Source organism: Chaetura pelagica, unplaced genomic scaffold (assembly GCF_000747805.2).
Source record: "Chaetura pelagica isolate M959 unplaced genomic scaffold, ChaPel_1.0 scaffold425, whole genome shotgun sequence".
Classification (NCBI taxonomy): Eukaryota; Metazoa; Chordata; class Aves; order Apodiformes; family Apodidae; genus Chaetura; species Chaetura pelagica.
The window spans coordinates 3,211,239-3,237,173 of record NW_009953205.1 but is presented as its reverse complement, the minus strand read 5'-3'; the positions used below and the strand labels follow the sequence as shown (position 1 = coordinate 3,237,173).

Sequence of the window (25,935 nt, the reverse complement as noted above, 5' to 3'; positions counted from 1 at the left end):
GATTTTTTTTTTCTTTTTTTTTTTTTTTTTTTTTTTTTTCCTTTTCAGGGGGGGATGTTTTTGAGTTGCCAGCCAAAAATTTTTCTTTTTTTTTTTTTTTTTTTTTTTTTTTTTTTTTTTTCTTTTTTTTTTCTCCAGAGGAGACTTAAAATGGTAGCAGCAGCTAAACATTGTTCTATAGGAATTATTCATCCAAAGAAAATTTAGGCACAAAAATCTTATTTGGTGCTGCAAGGGTACATTGCAAATATCCCATCCAACTGTGAATATTCAATCAATAAACTGTTCCATCAGAAGTGATTAATCTTATAGCATACTTTGGGAAGGCAAAAGCTGTGTGCTTTTTTGCTTGCTTTTGCCCACCATCCACAGATATGCTAAATAATTTAGATTTCTGTCATTCAAAAAATAAAGCTTTCTTCAGAAAATCCTGCCAAAGAATAAATTGTAGTGCAGCAGCATGATATTATTTGTTGTTGCATATGGCTAATATACATTGTTTTAAATTATCTTCTGTGATGTTGCAAATACTGTTTCCTGTGCAAAGACGTATATATGCCCAGGGCAGAGGAAGCTCTTTGGGTTGGAGATGCAGAATTTTTAACCCAGTCATTTTTAACAGTTGAAGCAGAAGCTATGGGTAACACCCTGGCGAGAGAAATTAGAACATGCATGCCTGCATAATTTCTCCTGTGAAATGAAGAGTGAAGAGGAGCCAGAGGAGAGTGGAAGTATAACATAATTCCTGAATGACAAAAGCAGGAAACTTTTCAAAGAAAACTAATTACTCTGGTTAGTATAATGCTGCATGTTGGCATGCAGAGGCAACGCTTAACTACTCTCATGTGATGAAGCAAAGCCAGTCAGAATTACCTGTATCTCACAGGCTGCTCTGCTCAGCCATGCTGCTCACGCAGGGAGCACCGGGCACCAGCCAGCATGATGGTCGTTCAGTCTGTGTCAGGATTCTAGTGCAGGGAAGTGAAACTTGTAGTATATCAGTCATGTTTCACAAAGGAACACACCTCCCAGTATCGCTTCTGGTTCCGGGTCTGGACTTAAAGCTATAGTGAGCTGCGCTGCTTTTTGTGTCAGGGAACCAAAGCAGAGTCTGTGTGTCTGTCCACGTACCTGTGTGCTCTGCATATAAAACTGAAATAACATTTTGTTCATACATTATTATTTTTTAATTGATTGCCAGAAATGGAGCAAGATTAATCCTTCAGAATCACATCTTGGATATATGTAAACTAGTTTGAGAGTCTTGCTGCACAGTAAAGTGTGATCAAACTAGGACAGAAACGTGAGGCACTGTGTTTCATAGCATTTGCATCTGCACCAAGGCTGTGGCTTTTCACCTGAACAGCTTGAATCTAGCAGAGCTGCATTCTTCATGGTGCTATTCAGTGATGTTATGGGGGGAAGTCCTTGTGATGACAACTTTTGGAGCCATGTTTTATTTTTTAAGGATGCGTCACTATCTGTTATGTTTATCTAACAGGCACTATAATAGATTGAATGTAGTGGCTTCCCTTCTCTGTAATTCTGTTCTATCTGTGAAATTCTGGTAGAATCAGCTTAGCAAGCATGCAAACAGTGCAGCTAGTACCTGGTTTTAAAACATACTTAGAGAAGAGTATAAAAGACTGTCCTGTACTTCAGAAAATCTTAACACAGGGGGAAAATAAAATAAAACAAAGACCTGCTCATGTACTGCTATTTGCTGTAATAGATGCAGTAAATCAAAGCTCTTATGCATTGCAGAGAACTCTGGTCATGCATCCTAAGTAAGTCTTGTATCCTAAGTAGGTGTTGATATGAACATGAAGCCAAATGAAGTACCTCTCCATAGTGAAATCAGGTTTATTACAGTGTGATTTCCTTCTAAAAACATGTCTCCTTTTAAGGACTTTTATCTAAAATAACTAATGAATGTAATGGCATTAAATAATAAAATAATGTTATGATGCCAAGAATAACTTCTTGGTCTCTTTGATCTTCATTTCAGCTAAAGATATAAAATTCCACTAGAGACTCTTGTAAATAGACTCTGTTAATCGAAACAAATTGTTTTGAAAAACAGCGACTATAATAGATGTTGATTAACACAGTGAATAATCTTGAGTTTTAATTTTTAATACAGCTTGAGTTAACTCCACATTAATTGGAGTCACATCTCTAAGTCATGTTGTACTGCTCTGAAATCTGCATGTGGCTACTTCTGTTCGTCTCAGCTTTAATGAATCATTCTCTTATTTCTTGGCAGCAGCCATTATTGGGCAGGAAAACACAGTTCCAGGTGTTGTCATGAGCCTTTACAGCCTCTGCCTGCCTCCTGCGTGCTGCAGCTCTGTGCAGCACAGGTGGTCCTAGCAGCATGGAGTGTTGGAGCAGATGAAACAGAAATGTCTGTAGTATTTCCAGCTGGTGGTACTGATGGAGACTTTCTCTAGTGGTCTTTCTTCTATTGTAGAAAAAGTTCAAATTTCCTTTTTTCCTATATCTGTGCTGTTCAGTAACATTTGGTGCATGTATAACGGAAGTTTCTGTGAGTTTGTGTGCTGCTTAGTTTTTTGTTTTGCCAAAGAACAAGAAAGGATCTCATTTGAAGTGATCAATACGTACATTGTTTATGTTTAGAAAAAGGAATATGTCTGGTTCTGACAACACATCAGTTTTTTTTTTTGTGCTTCTACAGAATGCACCAATTGATATAATTATCACATTAAGAGTGTCAGTGGAGTTAATAGAAGTGCCCTGAGAACTGCAGTGTCTATATGGCTTGGCCCTTTGTGCACTTCAGGAACCTCATTTCTGATTGCCTTGTTCTTTCAAAGTTCCCTTATGGAACAGAGGAACAATTAACTCCTGTAAAGCAGCAGCTGGGTCCACTAATGATGGGCAGTTTGGATTTGTACTCTGCTATACATGAAATTCTCTCCAGGGATAGCCCCTTGGTATTATCCCAGCAAGTCTTGTGCTGTTAGGTACCCTCAGACAATGTGGTGCCCCTCCTTAGGGCGTGCAGTGCATGCTGCACTCAGTCTTATGTTGCTATAAACATGGCTCTGGGGCAAATCTTGTGCTTTGTGGATGTTACCAGACTGTTCCAGCTAGTCCAGAGGAACACAGGCAAAAACAGGGCTGTATTGTTTATCAGTTCCTCACAGTGTAGACCACAAAGGAAGTAAAGAGTTTGCCAGACATGATAGGAAGCCTTGGTTTGACTCCCAGGTCTTCCTGGAAGCTAGTTCACCAAACTACAGTTGAAAAAGAATTGGTGTTTTCTAGAGTTTTATTATCCTTTTTTTTTTTTTTTTTTTTTTTTTCCCCTTTCTTTCTTTTGGCCTGTTTTTCTTGTTGCTCCTGTTTGAGAGTGTTACCTTGTGTGGAGACTAAAATAGCAATTCAGTCTGTGTGACTGGTGCTGGGAATGAGAGTGAGCTTGGTTGTGGAGTGCTCAACTTGTCCTTTATCGCATTCTCATCTGAATTCAGTTTCTGCAATGAGAGGATAGCTGTAAGAAGGTTTAAGTGCCAACACGTTGAATAGCCATGAAGAATAGAGCAGGAGATGGCTGAAAAGCCAAAGGCAAAGGAATCGGTGCCCATGTAAGGGATGGCAGTGGTGCTTTGGAATGTGCTTGTTAACCCCAGGTTGTAAGCTTCCAAGAAAAAGCAAAGGAGCAGCCGTAGGAAGAGGTAAGAGATTTCCCAGCCATGTTAAAAAAATGCTGAGAACAGCATTTATCAGTATGAATTTTGCAGTGGTGGTGTTCAGAACATCCTTGTGGTACTGGAGATGTTGTGGGTTAACAGGACTTGGTGCCAGTGTGGCAGTAATGGGAGGAGGGGGCAATGTGATGGTGTCTTGCATTTTTTTTGCATGAGATCTTCTGAAGGGGGGTTGTTATATTTTAGTTTTAAGTTGAAGCATTTGTAAGCCTCCCTCTGTAGGTGTCAAAGAGGAGAAGCTACTCCAAAGGTTGATTTAGAACAGTTAAATTTGGTATCTGGCTGGATTTCCCTTTGGAGGAATTGTCAAAGGAGTTTTTCTCTGTGTTAGCTATAGAGAGCCTGTGGTGGTGGCCATCTCAAGTTGTTAGGCTTTAATGATTATTCCCTGACTGGGTGTGTAAAATTCCAATAAATTGTCAATGAAAACTAATGCATTTCATTCCTCAGTCTCTTGGGAGAAGGGAGCTTGTGTTGTTCATAATGCTGCAGTACTGAAGAACATGGTGCAGATGGTTTGGGTTCTGTCCCTACCCTGACTCTGTTAAATACAACTTTTGGGTATTTCAATCTGGTTTTTGATACCTGTGTACAACTTCCAGTTATTAATGTTTGATTTATTTAAGTGTGCGTGCAGTGGGGAATTATTATCCACATCTCATCTATGAGCTTGCTCTTATTAAATTGCTTTCTTCTGATGGTCCCTCAGAGCTTTAAGAAGAGATTCAGTTGTACTTGGTAACTAGAAACAATAAATTTAAAAAGAATAACTGTAATCGTCATTGCAGGAAACAAAAAAAAATAATTTAGCTCGCTGTGCCAGAGTTCCTTCACATTTTGCTGGAATTAAAGGGTTATATATTAAAAAATACATTTTTAGTCAAGATGATTGTCCTGGTGTTTACGGTATTATAGCAGCATAGAAATTTGTGGCAATGTATGAAGAAATTTTTATTTCAGCTCTAATCATAGACAATCTAAACATAACTTACTGACTGTGAGAAGCACATTTAATATGGTAAACTGTCAAATATATGGTTTAACTGTCAATCACTTATTTTTCTGAGCCACCACTGCTGCATGTGTGCTGCTTATTTTCTTGTTATGGGGAGAGAGTGCGTATTTGGTTTATGCATCCTCTCTAAGCAATAATAAAATAATCAGTTTTTCCAGCCCTAGCACTGACACAATTACTATCAACTTCTGAAAAAGCTGAGTACTGAATACAGATGGAGGCCTGAAGCTGCCTAACTGGTGCCAAGGGAAGCAGGGGTTGAAAACCTCCTGTTTAAGTTTTTGCCAAGTCTGTACTTGGTGCTTACAGCTGCATTCGGAGTTGAACACTGAATCATTTCTGTGTCTCACTGGCATTAAAATACAGAGTGTGATTTTCAATATGAATTGAAGGCACTTGGATTTAGGTTTGCTTCCATGCTTTTGGCAAACGCTGTGCAATATTGACCTCTGTTGCAAGGAACTAACATGAAGATTACAAAATGTTGTGAATCTGGATTTCTTTTAATGCTACTCTCATGCTACTCTGACACTGCCCCTTAGCTAAATAGGTAACTAGGAGCTTAAAAAGAGTGTTTGATTAGAGTAGTTGGTATTTTGTTCTCCTGTGTGTTTTTCTGACTTTTTCTCTTTTTTTTTTTTTTTTTTTCTTTCCTTCTTTCTTAGTCTTCATGAAGAAATCATTGACTTTTATAAGTATATGTCTCCCAGACCTGAAGAAGAGAGAATGCGGATGGAAGTGGTGAACAGGATAGAAAATGTTATCAAAGAGCTCTGGCCTAATGCAGATGTGAGTAGGACACTCTTCTGTTTGTTAATATATAAAAGCAACATTTTGTGCCTCTTTACTTTGTAATGTATTGAATATTGAAAATGCTGGTTTGTTTTATTTATTTATTTTATTTTAAAAAGCGAAAAGGATTTCTGGTCAAATGAGAGAATAATCTTTTATTTCTGGAATAATACTGTTTAATGGTTTCTATGGCACATAGGATCAAAACCAAGCTAGACCTAGTATAGTCAAAGGAAGGGCATGAGGAGTGGCAACACTTAATCTCATTAATATTTATTTACTAAGATTAATGAGAAAGTATCAGGCATGCATGTGTGCTTGTAAAATGTGATGTTAAAAAAAAAATCTTCTGAAACTCATGGCTTGTCTGAAAAAAATCTATAGCAGAGCTTCTAGTCCAAGACCTTCTATCTTGTGGAAGTCTATTGAGGCGCAATGCCACCAATGCCACGTTATGTAGCCTGTGGTATTTTTGAAGTGCTATTAAAATAAACTGAAATATCTTACAAATGTAACGGACCCAGGCTTTTGTGCAGAAAGAAACAAGTCTGTAGATCTCTCTATATGTGTCTATTTGGGTGCAAATTGGAGCATAGGAGGTTCCAGGTGAATATCTGAAAAAATTTTTTTACTGTGAGAGTGACAGAGCACTGGAACAGGCTGCCCAGGGAGGTTGTGGGGTCTCCTTCACTGGAGACATTCAAAACCCACCTGGATGCGTTCCTGTGTGATGTACTCTAGGTGACCCTGCTGTGGCAGGGGGGGTTGGACTAGATGATCTTTCGAGGTCCCTTCCAACCCCTAGGATTCTATGATTCTATTAGATATATAATGCCTCTAGTGCCTCTTTCCACCAAAGACAGATTTTTGCTAGTACTTTAGTCAGTTGAAACGAGTTTCTCTTGTGCAGAACTGTGGTCTTATTAATAAAGGTTGAATTAAAGAAAAGTAGAGAAGTTGCTTTTACAACTCGAGGTAGTTTTATGGGGACATGGTCAGACTTTTAGCATAATTGCATCTAGCTTAATTATACAAATAACTAAGATGGTGTTAATTTCTAGATGCAAATTTGTAGCCATAGTCATCTATCTGTAGATAGCAGTATCTGCAAATAAGGACTTGTTAGCTGGAATGGCAAACCAGAACAGCAGAATCTACAGTATAAGAAATGCTCTTTGATCTTGGCACTGTTAGATACAGTGTTTTGACGTTAGTGACTTAAACCCACTGTTCATTTCAGATCTTAGCCGGTTTTTTGGAACTAGTTTTTGGAAACTGACAGAATATGACAGAATATGAATTCTGTATAAGCTTTGTGTATGTGGTGTGTGATTTTGTGTGTAGAACATACATTTTCAAGAGGATCCACATTGTTATGAACAACATTATTAGTAACGTATAGTGTGGAAGGACCACGCTCCACTCAGTTTCAACTGCCTTTGCACAGTTAGAGGGAGTTGATAGAGCCTCTGCCACATGTGGCTGGTCGTTTTCAGTTTGAGCACAGCCAATAACCTTTACAAGGGAACAGTGCAAGAGATTTCAGCACATCTCACAGGTGTTGTGTAGCTGCTCTCTAACTCTGTGAAACAGTGGTGTAATTCCTAATCAAGAGCAGGAGTGGGGAATTCCAGTCTGACAGATGATAGTATGGGGACCAGTGCAGGTAGGAAACAGTTCTTGCCATGGTACACCCTGCCCAAGGCTTGTAGTTGGGGATTTCACCAGAATAAGTGTTTGCTTCTGATTTCACCAGAGTAACTCATTGCCTAGAGAAGATGCCGTTATTTCCTAGACAAGTTTGTGGGTTGCAGACATAACTAGTGTGATGGGGTGAATGGGATTATTACCAGGGGATCTTTCATTGTTACCACTAATACTATGATTGTGGCACCAGAACTTGGTGCTGTTTGTAGGACAGATTCAATCTATAAAACCTAGGTCTTTAATATTAAAAATTATATATATATCACTTCAGGAGCTTCAGAAAATACTCTTTCTTTAAGCTACTGAAACTGGGTTTTGTAGCCTTAATCTTTTAAAGAAGAGGAAGCAAATTACAAGCCTTTCCACACAGTGACACATGACCACTGAGCTTAGCTGTAATGTTGACTGAGAAGCAGCCCACACCATGAACTGAAGTTCACTCTTCAACTAGTGCCAGTTAAAACTGCCATGTCCGTCTTTCTTTGCTGTTCTTGCAATTATTGGAGAGCAAGAGCATGCCAGTTCCTTTTTTGCAAATCAGTGGCTGTTCTTCAGAGACAAACTCTGCATTTTGTCTATTGCTGTTACATCAAGGAAGAATTCTCCTCTTGTATACCCTTCTGTTTTCTGGAGGCTAGGAGGGAACTGAATGCTGACAGCAGCACACCAGGTTATAAACTGGAAATTACTGTAGTGTTATTTTTCTCAAACTTGCTAGACAGATCTGCCTGGGAACTGAACTGCTGAGCTCATCTGTGTTCGACTTTGACAGTTTTTTTGTAATTTTTCAGTAGTTTGAGTTAATCACTAACCTTTTGGAAATCAGTGTTGGTTTAGCTACTTGTAAGTTTCAAGTTTTGAGTACATGCCCTGGGAAGGTGGAGTGTTATCTGGTCCAATGTCCTCAGATTTAGCTGTAGTGTAAAGTGATAAGTTAATGTTTAAGCTGTTGTTTTTGAGTCATAGATGTAGTGAATCCAGCTAAAATAAACTTGTAAGTTGAACATACACATTTAGTTTGTAGTTTCTCACATAACACGGAGGTAAGGCGTACTCTATAAAAATAAGATGCCAAGAAAAGGAAAATCAAGCTTCATGGATCTAAATGTATAAAGTGTGTGGAATGTGTCTGTGCACATACTTTTTTTTTCTCCATTCGACTTAGGAAAAGGCTGAAAAAGCAGATGGAGGGGGAGTAAAACTAGGTATCCTAAACTGTTACTTTATTTATAGAAGTTAGCAATTGTGTCATTTGCTCTTACTCAAGGGAATGTGCTTAGAAGGAAACATTCCTAGTAAGTGAGAACTGTTCTTGGCATCAGCAAGGCTCTGACCATAAGAAAGGCTTTAATTGCACTGAAATTGAACAACCCAAAATGTTAAATGAAAGCATTTTAAGACAAAGTTTTTTGACCAGTTGACCAGTTTTGATACGGAACAAGTAAGTACTTATACAGTGGAATTTAGGATACATTTGTCATAATGTTCTCAGCTTTGTATCTGAGTGCTAATGGCTTTGTAGACCTGAAAAGAGGTAACAGTGCATACTTCACACACTTAAAGTATGAAAACATTATGATTTGGAATGGAAATAGAAAAATAAACTCTATTTAGTTGATGAACTTCAGAAAATTCTACTTAATTCTATTTTTTCTTAGAAATTGACTACCAGTATATTTTTTGTTTTGATGGAGGGATTTTTTAGAATTGAATATGAACAAGTTAGCAGAAATGTAGGCTGAGTAGTAACAACAACACACAGGAGTAGTTCACTGGATACTTGTTAAGTCAAAAGTTATCTTAGGTATGTAAATACCTATCTCATTCCACATAGAGTAAAACCATAATCGGCAGTGTTAGCACACCACAAAAACTAGTGCTCGTGTCCTTCAGATCATAACAGCATCCCTGTTTGGGATGCTTTAAATATGTACATGGCTAGAGAGATTCAACAGTTTAATTCTGATTTGGTAACAAATCAAGATCCTTTAAAATTTCTGTTCATATTTCCCCACTTTTGCATCTCTCCAGATTTGATGAGGGAGGATTGAAGTCTGGGTGTGGGTTTCTTTTACAATAATGCAGTGTTTCTCATACTCAAAATCATTGTACAACAGCAGATGTTGTCTCGTTCCTTTCAGTGAAGGTCATATATGTTGTATCAGTAAGTTTATGAATACTTTCAGAGTTGTTGATTCAATAAAGGCTCTTTTTGCTCTTGAGTTGAATACACTGGTTAATTAGATAATATGAAAGCATATTTAGTTTTTTCTGAACCAAAAGCACTTCTCAGACATTTTGGGTGGCCAAATAAATCTGGTTTGACTCAACCCAGACAAAGGATGTCTTTATTATTATCCTGGATTAAAAATAGTAATAATTATTACATTCTTAGCTTTGTGATGCCTTTATGCTTTTGTCAAGGTCTAGTGCAATATTGATGTTAGCTCTGTGGTATCTCTTTTCTAGTTTGAGAAGCTATGAACTTTTAACAGTAAATTTGCCTGTAATATGTGCTTTTTGTTGGGGCTGAGGGGGTAAGAAGAGAAGTGATAAAAAATAATTGAGAGGAACCACTCATACTGCTCCCTTAGTCTACTAAAGTATCAAGACACTGAACTTGCCAAAACATAATCTTTTCCTGTCTTCCCCTTTTACTTATCTTGAAGGAGAAAAACATAAAAAGTGGGGCACTTGGCATACAAATAGGTGACCATCAAGCCAGTATATGAGACTTATTACAGCATAATACACAAATCTGTGAGGTGGCTCCAGGAGACACAACAGAAGACTGTCTAGTTGAAAATGGATCCAAATGTTTACGTATTTTTTACTTTGAAGTTTCACTAGTTCCGCCTTGAGACTTACAGCATGAGTCTGACCTCCCTGGGAGGCTTGGTTAAGTTAATGAGAAGGTGGTTTTGGGCATCTTACAATGGAAACCTGATCATTTAAACCTCCAGGACTAGGAAAAGTCCAGCACAATCAACTAAATCTGTGGGATGTGAAACTTTCTGAAACTTTGTTTTTTAAGTAGAAGTAGACAAAGTGATGCTGCTTGCTCTCTAGTTCAGAGGAAAAAAAAAAAGAGTGAATTTTTTTTTTTTTCAGTAGGCAAAGCCAAAGAAATATATTAAACTTAGAAGATGTGTTTAAAAGCTGAAAGGTGTACTTTGACTTATGAAAGCAAAAAAGAAATTGAACTGATGCAGAATTTGTTATGTCCTGTCATTTTGTAAGTGTTTAAAAATGGTTTGGTTTATGGATTCTGCCAAATTTGGTCACAGTGAACATTTTTACATTACAGAGAAGGTTTGTAATAAAAAAAAGCCAAGTTATTCGTGTTTGTGGGTAATAACAGTGACGTTCAGCTGTTTGTACTACATTGAAAATGTAATAACAGTCAAGAGTACTTGTGTTCAGAATATGCCTGTTAGCAATACCAAAATCTACCAATGGAGGGTAGCAATAACCACCCTTTACAAGCAACTTAGAACTGGTTTATCTTCTGAAGCCTGAATATTTGTTTTCATATATCCTGTTCTTGTGTTTCAGGTGCAGATATTTGGAAGTTTTAAAACTGGTTTATATTTACCTACAAGGTTAGTAATTTTTCAGTGTATATTCTGTTCAGGAGGAATTCCTGTAGTGATGTGTCTGATCTCCCAAGATCTGTGTTCATTGTGTGTTTACTTGTTATAGTAAGAAAATGTTAAGCTATTAGTACTCTGCAAAGTGTACAGAAATGTAGTAATTAAGACTGTTAACTGTAATACCTGTGTCTGTGTAGATTTTGCATGTATCAGATTTTGCATGTATCAGTAAAAGATCTGAATGACCATGTTGTCAAAAAAGACATCTTGTGTTTTGGCTGCATTAAATGACTGAACCAGAGTAAGAGGTTGGCCTTAAAAAAAAATGCTAGATTTTATCTCTACAGACAATTAAATTGAAACATTTAACATTATCATGTTAATGCCAGCATTAGCACTGATGAATAAACAATACATACAGATCTCTGTTTTTCTTTCAGATTTCCTTTTGTGAAATCTGTACGATAGTCAACCTCTACTTTTCAAATTTTATTACTAGTTTTCATAAAGAGAAGTAATTAGCCAGGGACACTAGTATCTTCTGTATAGAAATTGTAAGTATTTTTGACATTTAAATAAAAATAGAATGAAAGGCTTAAATGACTGCTGGGGATAAACACATTTAAACACTTGAATTGAGTTCCATACTTGAGGAAGTTGAGGAATTAATGTCTAGTACTGACTGCAAGTAATGAGTACCCAAATTGTAGTTCTGTTTCTTCTTGAAAAAGAAAGTATCTTTCAGATACTTCAGTATGTGCTTTTAGTCTAAGGAGTTGTGGGGAAGCTGAATTGCTTGGTTTCTGTTGGAAAGTCAGAATTAAGGTGTGCAGATACACATTATTCTCACATATGGTCTTGTTTTTTTGGCCAAACTTTCAAAGTAACCAACGTGTTGGTAATTGATTCCCTCTTGCCTTCTAGCAAAGCTTCCCTTTGCTCTATGTTTTCCCCACCCATATGTATAGTGCATTTACTTTTCAGGTTCTGGGCTTCAGAAAGGCCTACAGTGTGTTTTTGATTTTGTTATTCTGTGTCAGAATTTTACTTAAGCAGATATTGAAGGTTTGGGCGCGTGATTGTTTAGCTGCTGGGTCTCTGTGTTATTTTGCAGGCAATATTGATCTTCAAGGTGACGGCAGAGCTGCTTTTTCTCTCTTTGTGTGCATCAGAAACTTATCTCCTGTTGTTAACTGTCAGTATCATTAGTGGGTCTAACAATAATTTAGTTTAGAAGCATCCAATGGCATTTCCTACTCTCCAAGCAGGCTTTGAACATAGTTTTCTGAAACTGCTCAGGAGCTGCCTGTCCTTGTTAGCAGAACACTGTGCAAATGAAGTGCTGCCGGACCTGCCTGCTGCCGACACAGCTCGTTGGATGAGATATTTCTTCTAATGCAGATGGTTAAAGCAGTGTTGTTTGTGAATCAGCAGACCTGTAGAACCTACAGAGGCATGAGGAGCATTCCTAAATTTTCTGGTGTTTTCTGTTACACAGTTTTCCATGTTACTGAAGTAGCGTTCTATTATAACTGCAGGGTTATCTGCTTGCCTCCTTCATGTTCCCAACCAAGCAGGGGAAATCAAAGAAGTTGGGGAGGACAGAGCTTGAGCTCTCAAAGTAGCCATCACTGGCTTCAGTTTGGGCACTGGGCACCTTTTGAATTTGAGTTTAGGCATTGAATTAGGGTGTCAGTTTCCTGTGTAGTCAATTGAAACATGTATGTGAATAGTGGGGAAGTGTAGTGGGATAGAGACACTTCATCAAGGAGCTGAGTTAATGGGTGAAGTTAATTAGAGTTTGATCTTTTTAAACAGCATGTTGCTTCCTGAAGTCGAAGTTGCCGCATTTTCTTTTCTCATTCCTTGCTCACTGTTCTTGGCACTACAGGCCAGCTGCTTACCATGTGCCCACTGGTGCTCTGATCACCCAGAAAAACAACTTTGAGCTGCCAAGAAACAGGAAATTACCCCAGGATGTTTTGGTGTTTGTTTGTTGTGTTTTTTTAAAGGGCAGTGTTGATAGGAGTTGGTTTCTGCCAGGCCCATTAATGTGTTGAATTGATTTGTTGTGGATTAGACAAACACCAGTCCTGGGGCACAGGAGGAGAAAGGGCATGTGGGAGTAGAGGATGGGGAACAGGACTTTCTCTTTCGGTGACAAGCTGTTGTATCAGTCTTACTGATAATACAGCCCAAAGGTGGTGATTCACAATAAGTTCATTTCTTGCTCTGAATCACTCTGGAGAAGCTGATCCCTGTGCTGACAGTGTGGCCTGAGGAGATTAATCTCGGGCTTTGAAACCTAATTGATTTGTATATGTAACTGTCCCCTTCTCTTGGTAACCTGAAGTGTAAGAGTTACCCAAGTGTAAGAGTTCACCCCTCTCCTCAGAAGATTAAGAATAAAGTGTTTGTTTAAGCCTATATTCTGCCAGCTTTATTCTAGTTCTGTGTGGATGTTTGTTGTTTATCTTTTGAGTGTTTGTCTTTCAGTTTGAATAAATTGGTGTTTTCTTTCCATTTCAGTGATATTGATTTAGTTGTGTTTGGAAAATGGGAGACATTACCTCTCTGGACCCTGGAAGAAGCGCTTAGAAAGCACAATGTAGCAGATGAAAACTCAGTAAAGGTTTTAGATAAAGCAACTGTAAGTTTGTGGGAAGTGGGTATTTCCTTGTTCTAAGCTGAATTTCTGGTCAAAGGAAGATCTTGGTTAAAAGGATTAATTTTCATAAGCAGACTTTTATATATAAATTTGAAATAGGATCAATATAACCTTTTTATTTAGTATAGGTTTTATTACTGACAGAATAATTGGTAATGCTCTAAGATAAACATTTTTTCTGTCGGGTAAAATTATCATATTTTCCTTACTACACAACATACATTTGCTTTTAAATGAGGTTTTACTGGTCATTGGTGTGAACTTATTTGATTAGACTTGTGGATTTCTGGACTTGAGTTTATACATGCGTAAGGAAATTATTTTTTTCTTTCCTATGCCAAGTAAACAGATACAGACATTTTCACATAGAAGCTGTAAATGCAGCCTTGTATAAATACATAGTAATATGTCTTGTGCAGATTACAATTCCATAATAACTTCCTAGCTTTTGCTAATTCTGAGTATGCAAGAGTGTTGGGGTTTAAACAGGTATCTTAACTGATGGCTGTATTAGTAGAGAGAGGCGATTTGGAAACCACTCAGGAGGTGTCAGAGTGCTCTCAGTATCTTGTGCTTCTTGTTTGAAGATAATTTTGCTGAGGAGTCAATGACCCACAATGACACAAGCCTGTCATTTCTTAAGAATATCTATTACCCTGTATCTTTATTTCTTAAGCATTTGTCTCCCTCTGGTGTTTGTTTTTCCCACTAGAACTGTGCTTCTGCAGCAGGAACTGATTAACGACAATGTAATCACCTCGAAGTCTTAACTTCTGTTAAACAGGATAGTGATTTGAAAATAGCATTTATGGGTTAGAAAAGTAAAGTTTATTTAAACAAATTGGCAAGGAGTGTGACTTGGTAAATGGACAGAGTCCTGTTTTCTTTGTCTACCTCGTCTCTACAAATTCATGTAACATTTCAGTTTTACTGGTGGTTATAAGTATGAATGAAACCAATTGTGTTTTGGAAATCTGCATTGTCTTAACTTGTCTTTCTTTTGCAGGTACCCATTATCAAACTGACAGATTCCTTCACTGAAGTAAAAGTTGATATAAGCTTTAATGTACAGAACGGGGTTAAAGCAGCCCAGCTTATCAAAGATTTTATCAAGGTTAGGCAACACTATAATAGATCTACAGAGCTGAATATTTGATTAATTTTATTTTTTGTTTTACTTTTTTACTAGATATGTGCTTTCATTCTCTTTTTTTTTTGCTCTCTGATACTATGGTGTGACATTCTTGGGTTTTAGCTCTATTGCCCTAAAAGGCATGAATATAGCAGAATGTACAAAGAAACTATCGAAAAGTTGATACAATGACTAATGAAAATGCACTAATGCCTATCTTAAATGTTCTGATCTTCTAACTGTGGTTCTTGAACCTAAATTAGTAATAACCACACATTCCTGGAGAAAGTAGGAATAAACTTGTTCTTGGTTGTTACTTTGGCTAATTAGGTAGAAAAAGTTAAATTTATTAAGTTATTGTTCAGGCTTCCAGTAATACCTGTTTTGTAGATACATAACAGTTATCTTTGTTTAATATGTAGGATCATTTTGTTAGGATTAATGAACTTTTGTATTTCAAGTATCATTATACCCATTTCCTTCCCTTTTTGCTGTTGAGTTCATTGGACCCTCATAGTAAATGTCTTTTTTTTGGGTTTTCCTTTTCTGTAGAGAGACACCGAGTGCAGTTGAGTTTCAGTTAAGTGCTTAGGTATTACTGTTCTACTACTGACTGCTTTGGTTCTTTAACTGAATGGACAGCCGGAGAATCAAAGTATTTCAATAGCTAGACAAGTAAAACTCCTTCAGAAAACTGTAAAACTGAGTAAAGCAAACACTTTCAATCATAAAGGTTAGAAATCATGTACATCTGCTTTAATCACGTCATTAAATTGCAAGAAGTCTTCTAAGTTTGGAGGGATTTTTAGTTGCTGGTGAGTTGAATCTACAGCCTTACACTTGTTAATCTTCAGATCCTTTTTGTATGTTTAGTAGCAAGTATGAAAGTAGCTCCGTTTGCCTCTACAGTGTCAATTTATTTAACCTGTAGAAGGGCACAGTAGAAAAATCTCTGTACTTAGTTCAGTTTCAGTAGGGTAATATGAGCACATGTCTGTGTTGTCTCACTGGTGTGTCTCCCTGTGTCCCCAGGGAGGGGACAGGGGCTATGTGTGGCAGCTGGGCAGGCACAGAGCAGGGCCTTGTTCCCTGGGGTGCAGCTTTGAGGTACCCCAGTTCAAGAGCAGAGCCAATTTGGTGACAGCAGCCAGGGTGAGGTCACAGTTTGGCCAGTGACTGGCAGACAAGTCCCCAGCAAGGAGGCTTAGGCTGCCAAGTCAGCACGCAGCAGCACAGCTCAGGCAGATGCCAAGGGGAACAGCTGGGATGAAAAGCAGCTTGAGCAAAAGGGGGGATACCCAACAAGGCTTCCCACATGGTGCTTTCCTACATGGTTTTCCCAGCAGCCCAAACCAAGGCCACACAGCTGTGCCACACTGGAGCTGGCCTTGAGCATGGGCAGCTAAGCCTAGTGTGGCAGGGGAGAGGTGACAGTTGGCCCTGACACAAAGCAGGTACTGGCTACACTGCCTCAGAGGCTACTGGACCTGGAGAAAACTTCATGTGTACTTGCCAAGAGATGTCATTAGTATTCTCAAGGATCTCTCTAAAACACTTGCACAGCATTCTCTTGGGTCCTATTTTGTCCCACATAACTTTGAATACCTAACCGAGGTGTCATTTTCAGTGTTACACTTGGAAATGCCTATTTCTCCTTATCCAATTTATTTAGGAAGTCTGAGGCAGCTGAAGCCTTAATTAAGTGTTTGCAGTTTCCTGTGTAAAGTCCTGTCTTTAAGTTTTGGTATACTCAACTTCAGCTTGTGATTGCAAGTTCTAAGTAGTTAAAAAAGCTGATCTGGGGATCTGTGGTTAATTGGGGCTCCCAGTACCCTCTGTAAGACTCATGAAGAGAAGATCTTGGAGAAATTCTTGTTTTCCTCTAATATTTTGCAACCTCAGATACCATGATCTGCTTTTTTTCTCTGACACTATGGAACACTTTAGCTGTGTTGTTAAAAAGGAGTATTATTAAGCCTCTTGTGCCCTCTCCCCTTGTGAGGGTTTGTACAGAGTGCAGGCATAGCCCCAGCCTCCACTGCTGTCCCAAAGGTCCATGTCCTCCACACATGCAGTGTATGCACACCTGTAAAGGAGTCCATGTGGACAAACTATTAAAGGACCAGTTACCCACAGGTAAGCATTTGGCTCCTTTGAAAATGTTACTGTGGTGTACAAATTTAGAAGACTTGTTTTAAATTCTGAGCATCTGAAGAACTTGAAGGACAGAAGTTAAGTCTCAGTCTACTTCGGCACCCCTCAGTTGTAGCAGGAAGGTTTTGTTACAGACATGGACATCTTCATAGTTCATCCTTTCCTTTTCATTTATATGAGTAAAGCAAGTGTATTTATGTATTCAAACAAAAGAATTCTGAATTTATGAGTCAGTATTTTTTTTTCTATTGTTAATATCTGTCGTTGGAGTTGAAGAGGTTAGATACCTTGATCACAGGCAGAGTACTTGCCTTCTCCTGTTACTAAAAGCAGTAAATTAGAATTACACTTAGCTTTGAAGCTTAATATAACAGATAGCTTCAATGTGCTTTCTTATCAATTGTATATAGGCATCACAGCTTCCTAACACTTTTCTTTGTTTCTTTCAGAAATATCCTGTATTACCATATCTAGTTTTAGTATTGAAACAGTTCCTTTTGCAGAGGGACCTTAATGAAGTATTTACAGGTGGAATCGGTTCTTATAGTCTTTTTTTAATGGCTGTCAGTTTCCTTCAGGTAAGCTTAATGAAATCTTTTGATGCCATTGTGCAAAAGGACATTATGTTAAGAAGAAACTTAATCTTTAAATTTGATAATTTAAGCTATCCTGTTATGGTTTTGCAAACTCTTTTAATTTAAAAATAGACACATGGCACCTGTCTTTTGTTCTTTCTGCCATACTGGTACTTTTGATATTAGAGATATTTGGCATATCTGCTGGTGTATGGATACCAGGTAGGTGTGTCATTCATGGCAAAAGAACTTGACTACTGTGTAACTGACTTGGAACAAGCTTACATAGGTTGGGGTGAGATGCAGCTGCCCTTTGTACCACTTGTTTTCCTGCTTATACATGCTGTGTGTGCTGTAATGAACACAAGGGAGTTTTGCTGGTTCACCCAGGTTGTTGGGCTGGCATAAAATATCTGTTTTACATCTTTCTCTTAAGTGTAAGAGAACAAAATGCAGGAGCTAAAATCTGTATTGTTGTCCCTGGAGGAGAAAAATGTTTTAGAAATACAAAGTAGCCAAGTTCTGCCTTTACCAACCTCCTCCTTTTGCTTGTACTAAATGTTATTGTGTAACTGTGTGTATGTCTGTACTTAGCTAGATTGTAGTCACTTCCAAACCTGGAGGTCAGTGTTTGCTGAGCGCTAGTGCAGCTGCCTGCTGAGCACAGAAGAAAGGAAGGCAACAGGCAGAATCTTTTGAAAGAAACCAAAGTCTCTCCCAACCCCAATTTTTTCTTACGTTGACAAATAGCATTCCCATTTGTTCCTGCAGGAAAAGAGAACCAGGTTTGTATCTGTTCCATTTATGAACTGGTTTTGTTCATAATCGGACAGGCTGCATATTTAACAGTAGAAGGGATCTTTTACATAGCTGTGTGCATTAAAAGCCTGTACTTGTATTGCAAACCCAGGTTTGTGAAGTGCAAATATCTTTGCTTTTTTACAAGAGCCCTGCCACTAGTGCTGGAAGTTCACTTACTGAACTGAAAGTTCAAATACAAAAATATTAAGACTCACCAGTCTTATTTTTAAGAGGTAATTTGTTTATAAAAGTTTTGATAGCATCTTGTTTTAAAAATGCAAAACTACTTTATGAAGGAAAAATACTATGTGTGGACATATTAGCTTTATATATTATACTTTATTATTATTTATTTATATATATAAATATATGCTGTGAAAAAGAAATTGCACTAAAAAGGACTTGGGGTCTTAAGAAAATTACTTCTTTTTCTCTCTTCTTAATAGCTGCATCCCAGGGAAGATGCCTGTATGCCCAATGCCAACTATGGTGTTCTTTTAATAGAGTTTTTTGAATTATATGGACGTCACTTCAATTATCTGAAGACTGGTATCCGAATAAAGGATGGTGGCTCTTACGTTGCCAAGGATGAAGTGCAAAAAAGCATGTTGGATGGCTACAGACCATCAATGCTGTATATTGAAGACCCGTTACAGCCAGGTATCCTCATACACCAAGATTAAATGTATTGACTAAAAGAAAAATTGAGGGGAATGCTTAATCCAGGGGAGTTGAATCAAAGAATAGCATAAAGTGACCATCTCAAACTGAACAGAAATGCCTCGTTCATGTCTGTGAACACAGTGTGAAGCCTCAGAATGGTTGGCATTAAGATGTGTTCCCAGTATGAGTTCCCGTTACACGAGAGCTTGCCTGTTCTGCAGCCAGGAGGTGGTGTGCCAGAGGGCACATTAAGCAGCCCTCCCCTGCTCTGTGGTGACAGCAGTAAAGCTGTAGCAGCACAGGCCTGAGCGCAGGCCAGAGGGACCTGTGTGTGTACGTGTGGTCCCTTTCCAGCTGTGCTTGCCTGTGTCACGCTTGCACTTCATAACGTACGGATGTTCTTATGTGCACTCTCCTGTTGGATTCTGGAAAGTCACACATGTAGTGGTTTCGTTCTGTATCCCAAGAAGGTTGATTGTTGACTTGAATGGGAGGCTTTTGAAATGGTGAGTCAAGATCTGTTCATATGTTCATAACATATGTTCATAACATATTTCTGACCTAGAAAAATGTCATCCAGGACAGTACTATTATATGTTTAATGTATGCAGTACAGGATTTTGGGTTTTTTCTTCATGTATTGCACTTCTTCCCAGAGGATTGCCAATGTGGACTTCTGTGCATGTAAATATCTATGGGTCTTTAAGCTCTTTCAAATGTTGATGCTTCACTAATCCTGTTCTACAAGAAGTAACTTCAGTGAGTTGGGATTTACGGGCAATTAAAAATAAAATATTACTGTCTCCTGTCTGAAAGGAGATAACCACAGTTTCAATCTTATTTATTTATTTAATTATATTCTTATTTTAAGGTAATGATGTTGGGAGGAGTTCATATGGTGCCATGCAAGTGAAGCAGGCTTTTGATTATGCCTATGTTGTTTTGAGCCATGCAGTTTCCCCAATAGCTAAATATTATCCTAACAACGAAACGGAAAGGTAAATTTTATGAGTCTAAATCTCAGATGTTAATTGCTTATATTTTGGTGTGTCTAAAAATTACTTGTGGTGATGATTTTGGTTTTTCCCTTGTTTACAGTATATTAGGTAGAATAATTAGAGTAACACAAGAAGTGGCCACATACAGAGACTGGATATCAAAGCAGTGGGGAATGCAAAGTAGGACGGAGTCTTCATGTAATGGTAAGTCTTGACTTCACATGGCTGGCAGTGGGAAACTTCCTGCATATTTTGATCATATAAATGTTGTTATGTTTACCCCACATAAGGCAGTGCATGCATCTTAGTGTGAGTGGTGGTGGAAATTCTCTTGTGTTCTCACTCAGAAAATCTGTTTGTACCAAAGTGAAAATGCCACACCACATCTTTATTCTACTGCCATGGATTTGTTCAGCACATTCCCATCTAAGTTACCTGTGTTGTTACTGTCACACTTTTGTCCTTCAAATGTGGACAATTACTGGGAAGGCGAGTTTAAATTCTTATCCTCTGTTCTTTTATTTTTCGTGTTATGGTTTCACATATTGTGTGTGTACAGAAGCAATATTTAATGCAGGATTGATCGGATAATTGGAATAAGTATTTTAACAGAAAAATCCTGAAATGTCCATAATTTTTATTGTTATTAATAAATGGAACGACAAAATCTAGTCAGAGAACTTGCTGAAATTGTCCTTTAAAATAATATTTGATTTATTGCCTGTCTTCTGAATTCACTAGCCAAGTTGCCACCCTCTTTTGGTGTATGTGTATCTGCTGGCTGGGTTTTCAAATTAAAATGAATTGTAATACTCTGAAATTATTTTTAGAATGTTAGCTACTAGAAGTCTTCTCTTTTTAGGGGTTAATCAGAGAAGATGACACAACTACCCGGTCTTTAGGCTAGGTTGGGATTTTGTTTAGTTGTGCCTTGTGGCACTACTGTGCTCCCTGCTATTGGCAGCCTACCCTGGGTCCCTCCTACAGGCTCCAGGGTAATCCTTAGCTACCTGTGGGGATGGATTTATTAAACTCTGTGTGCAACTAATGAGGCAACACCTGTATGTTATATCAAACACAGATAACTCATAGGTTTCTTATGTGAGATAAAACACTAATGAAAAAAAAAACAACCACCCTATGTCAGGAAGATAATGGTGATAGTTACAGTGACCATCTTGCAGATCTAGTTTAGATTTAAGTTCCCATTCCTTTTTTTTTTTTTTTTTATTAAAGTAGAAGTTAGTGAGATAACAGAGTTCTGTAGCTCATATTTTCAATGTAGGGTATTGCACAAAGCACCTCACCCCACTTGGAGTTCTTACAGCTCTAGCAGCTCCAGCAGAGGAAAAGTGAGAGTTGCTGAGTGTTTGCCTTATAGGAACAGAGTTTATACTTAGGTATTTGAGTGCTGTTGAAGTGTGTCATGTAACAGTCTTACTAAGAAGCATATCTGAGCTCTCTTACTACCTTCTTCCATGTCTTCTAGTTGCCACTTGATCTGTGGGTAATGCTTGGTGTTTTTCATAGTGTAGGTTAATGGATCTTGTCAGGAAAGCAGCGCACTCTGCCAGGTGTGGGCTTGCGGTGTGCAGCACAGACACCTGCACGTGTGTCTGCCTGTGCAGGTGTCTGTATGTGCCCTGCTGGGTATAACAGAGTATCTGAATGCATATTTAAAAAAAAAGCACAACATCCTTTAGCAGGTAATGTGTGGTGATGTGTCTGTTTTGGTTTTGATAGGTAATGGAGTAACCTTGATAGTAGATACTCAGCAGCTAGACAAATGCAACAATAATCTTGCTGAAGAGAATGAAGCACTGGGAAAACCAAGAAATAAAACTTCAGAAACACTTAGTAAACATTCTTCAAATTCTTCATCAGGTCCTTTATCATCATCGTCGTCTACACTGTCCAGCTCTAGTGATGTAGTAAGTACTGGAGGCTTTCTGGTTTGTTTGGGTTTTTTTTCCGCTTATTTGAGTTTTTAACCTGATTTTTATTGCTGCATAACACATTTGGAAAGTTGTGAATCCTATTTAGTTATTTCATCCAGAATCCTAACTTGCATAAGATGTTACCTCTTATGCAATTTCTACACATGCAAGTTGCAATGTGCTTTTTAACACGCAACACATAGAAAGTGAATACAGCAGATGCAAAGTTACATAGCCTTCTTTTCTCTGGGAAAGCTATTTCAAAAAAAGATTGGTAGTCCTAAGCCATAAGTTTTTGTTTTTTAAAATGCCTTAAACAACCCATGTGGGAATTTTATTTAAAAATAAAGGGCAAATCCTCAGAACAGAACTGCATATCAATACATTTTACTCAGTAAGAATTCTGGATTGAAAGAATTTTCATATCTAATAAATAAACACCTTTCAAGTTTTGTCCACTGCTAGCTTTATTTTTAAGGGAAAACTGACTTGTAGAAAAACTCACTCTTAAGAAAAACTCACTAATACTTTAATTTTCCTGAAGGATTCTGATGGAACACCTTGCAAAACCTCTAAACAATTGAGTTGTCGTCAGTCTACCACAAACAGAGTGGGGTCACAAGAAGTGTCACTGGAATCCTCCCAGTCAAGTGGGAAAACACAAAATAGCCAAACAGCCAATACATCCAGCAACACGAACAAATCTCAGGTTTGTGAAATATTTGGAAACAGCCATTGTGTAGATTATTTTAATATTACACATCCTCCATGGAAGAGTAGCTTGTTATGGAAAGGAAACACTGTTTTTCACCACCCTTTTTACACCACTAAAAAGCTTTGGGCACTGATTGTCTCTAAAATCACCTGGTTCTCTGTTTTGCTTACACAGATGGGTTTGCAACCGTGGCTTTCCCAGCCTCAAAACTGATTAGATTGGATTGACTTTATTTTGGGAAATGTAGATCTGGCAGAAATACACAGTTGTGTTGCACCCATTTCCTTTTTGCCAAAAGCATGTCAGTCTGCTATTTACTGCAGAATTTCACAACTAATGAGATGTGTCTGCTCATAGTGAAAAACAGTTATCAAAAATGTATGTTTAAAACTATGGCTGGCTGCTCTGTTAGGTGTTGATACTTGTCTTTCATTAGGAGAGATAAAGATTCCTTGTTGATACATGAAATTTCCTCTAATTTCCCCCTAAAGACAAATATCTTTTTGATGAGACCTACCAGAGTTCATGCATTTAGGGGATTTCTCATGTTGAGAAATGCTTCTATGACAACTCACTAGGCTGGAAATATTATGTGCCTCTATGTACAATATACCTTGGTTATATGCAGTTTAAATTTATATGCTTTTTCAGAATTTAGGACTTCTTTAATGTCTGAAAATCAGTCTGGAATCTTCTGGAATATTATTCCTGGAAAGTAATTCTGAAGACTTGCTGCCTCCTACTTGCCTGTTGTTATATGTCTAGCCAGGCAGTTTCCAAACTAGGCCTTGGATATACCATGAGTGTGTGTTTGTGTTGTTATGCAGAGCTGATGGTGGTGCTGGAGTGTGGATATGCAGAACCTGAGATACTCTACATCTGTAACAAGATGTGGTATAGAATTTGTCCTTGTCTTCAAAGAATGTCCTAATTTTGCACAGAAGATGAGATTTGATTAGTCTCCATCTCTCATCTTGGATTATGAATTTGTGTTTCTGTAAAACACTTTTTTGATCGTTGTGAAATGGGAATGATAGAGCAGTTCTATCCTTTCCAAAATCAAAGTGCTCTGCTTTTTTTTCTGTGTGGTTTTGGGTCTAGAGATAAATATTTGCTTGCAGCCACCAAAATTGGTGGTGCAGTGCTGCTGTCTAAGCATTGGCCTGCCTTCTCTTGCCATAGCAGTTTTTTTATCAAGTGTAACATTTCCTTAGCTAACGTTCTCACTATCCAGAAACAGGGTTGTGTAATTGCCCAGCTCTTTTCCCTTTTAGCACTGATTAACCAGATTCTCCTTCTTTTACAGCATGGATCTGCACGGTTATTTCGCTCTTCTAACAAAGGCTTCCAAGGTCCAACAAACTCAAGCCACGGTACCTCAGTCACAAACAAACAACATCAGGGCAGCAAATCACACCATCCGTTTTTCCACGGCAAAAAGAGGAAACACAAGAGGGATGCAGCCCTTTCAGACCTTTGTAGATAGTTGCCTGTTTTATGACTGTTCTTCTGTGTGCAATGATCTCATGCTACAGGATAGTTTGATAGTGACTCCTTGGATCTCTTCCGGAGCTTCAGACTGTTCAGACATTGATTAGCAGCTGCATTTTTTTTTTCCCAGCTCGCCACGGAACGGATCACGAAGATTGATCACTGCAAAAAAAAAGGAAAAAAAAAAGGAAAAAAAAAAGGAAAAAAAAAAGGAAAAAAAAAAGGAAAAAAAAAAGGAAAAAAAAAAGGAAAAAAAAAAGGAAAAAAAAAAGGAAAAAAAAAAGGAAAAAAAAAAGGAAAAAAAAAAGGAAAAAAAAAAGGAAAAAAAAAAGGAAAAAAAAAAGGAAAAAAAAAAGGAAAAAAAAAAGGAAAAAAAAAAGGAAAAAAAAAAGGAAAAAAAAAAGGAAAAAAAAAAGGAAAAAAAAAAGGAAAAAAAAAAGGAAAAAAAAAAGGAAAAAAAAAAGGAAAAAAAAAAGGAAAAAAAAAAGGAAAAAAAAAAGGAAAAAAAAAAGGAAAAAAAAAAGGAAAAAAAAAAGGAAAAAAAAAAGGAAAAAAAAAAGGAAAAAAAAAAGGAAAAAAAAAAGGAAAAAAAAAAGGAAAAAAAAAAGGAAAAAAAAAAGGAAAAAAAAAAGGAAAAAAAAAAGGAAAAAAAAAAGGAAAAAAAAAAGGAAAAAAGGAGAGAGAAAAAAAGAAAAAAAATTTTAAAAATACTTTTTATAAAAAACAGAGGAAAAAGGCTGCTCATTCGATAAGTCATATGCTACAACAGGGTCATTTAGGATATAAAAGCTTGAATGTAAAATAAGTGTATTTCCCATCAGCTCATGCTGACCTGTAGAGGTAGTACTCAGTGTGTCTAGGGGGTGGTAATAAATAAAACACAAAAAAAACAGGAAAAAAAAAAGGCAAAAAATTGTATTTTGAGGGAAACCCAGCCTTTAAAGGTGAAAGTAATTTGTGCATGATTTTTTTATTATTTTTGCATATACTTACCATTTTATTGTGTATATATAGAAGACCATATAGGAGAACTGACATTTGTAATAGTGGATTTGTTAATACTTTTTACATAACATTGCTGTTTAAATTGTAAACAAATTTTTCTCAGGATTAGTTTGGAAAATAATCTGAATTGTCATCTTAACATCCATATAAAGAGACATAACTAGTTACATTGCTCAGAATTTCTTTTCTTGCCATTTAAAAGATTTAATAGAACATTTTATCTGCAAAGCTGTTCCTCTGAAAGAAATGTTTATGGTGGCAAATGAAGTTTTTCATTTGTGTAAAGTGTACATGTATTTGTGTAGACCCTGAGCTTGTCATCTCGAAGAAGTAACCTTCACCTTGTTTTCTAGAGTGCCATCATTTCAGGCAATGGGGTTTTATAGTTGCATCCCTCTCTTTCCTCCCCTTAGTGGTCTCTCACCGACTCGTTTTTTTGTGGTTTTTTTTTTTTTGTTTTAGTTTTTTTTTTAAGAAATATAAAGCCACTTGGGGTTTTTTGTTTGGTTGGTGGTGGTGATTGTTTTTCTTTTTTTGGTTTAAAAAAAACAACAAAACTCAGTTTGTTACAGACGTTTGCATTCCTGGGCTGCTTTAATCCCATGCCTCTTCGTTTGTGCCTTCCCTTGCCCTTCCAGGTCTGGGTTTTATTGTCTTTTATATTTTTGCTAACTCCTGTAGGAGATAACTGTTGAAGCTTTAAGTAAATTTTACAATTAAAGTATTTTTTTCTCACTCCCCTCTTAGACATTTTTATATTTACACTTAATTATTTAAAAAAAAAGCAAACCCAAAACAACTTAAAATAATATATTTTGTATTGCCTTAAAGACCCAAACCTTTCATATCTCATACCACTTCTTCATTGACCTTGTTATCATTTAATTTAGGCTCTGCATTTGTCTGGTTCAGTCGCATTACAAGTCTGGGTTGCAGCAGCTTGGATGCCATGAAT

At 37.4% G+C, this 25,935-nt stretch overlaps 1 protein-coding gene across 1 annotated transcript; it reads left to right on the top strand.

Annotated features, from left to right (window-relative positions):
• Positions 1-5,420: 5,420 nt before the first annotated feature.
• On the top strand, positions 5,421-24,175 carry PAPD5 (PAP associated domain containing 5). Its single transcript, XM_009997453.1, has 11 exons — positions 5,421-5,538; positions 10,804-10,850; positions 13,371-13,491; positions 14,516-14,623; positions 17,245-17,373; positions 18,618-18,831; positions 19,706-19,832; positions 19,933-20,036; positions 21,576-21,763; positions 22,314-22,478; positions 23,791-24,175. Exons 1-11 carry the CDS (start codon positions 5,449-5,451, stop codon positions 23,968-23,970), a joined length of 1,473 nt encoding a protein of 490 aa, XP_009995755.1. The 5' UTR covers positions 5,421-5,448; the 3' UTR covers positions 23,971-24,175.
• The last annotated feature ends 1,760 nt before the right edge of the window (positions 24,176-25,935 follow it).

What these genes read in the sequence shown, in the direction of transcription:
- PAPD5 (XM_009997453.1), top strand. Translation starts at nt 5,449, where the DNA reads ATGTCTCCCAGACCTGAAGAAGAGAGAATGCGGATGGAAGTGGTGAAC. An exon ending in GACGGAGTCTTCATGTAATG is followed by an intron (nt 20,037 to 21,575) that starts GTAAGTCTTGAC and finishes TGGTTTTGATAG; the next exon opens with GTAATGGAGTAACCTTGATA. An exon ending in GCAACACGAACAAATCTCAG is followed by an intron (nt 22,479 to 23,790) that starts GTTTGTGAAATA and finishes CTTCTTTTACAG; the next exon opens with CATGGATCTGCACGGTTATT.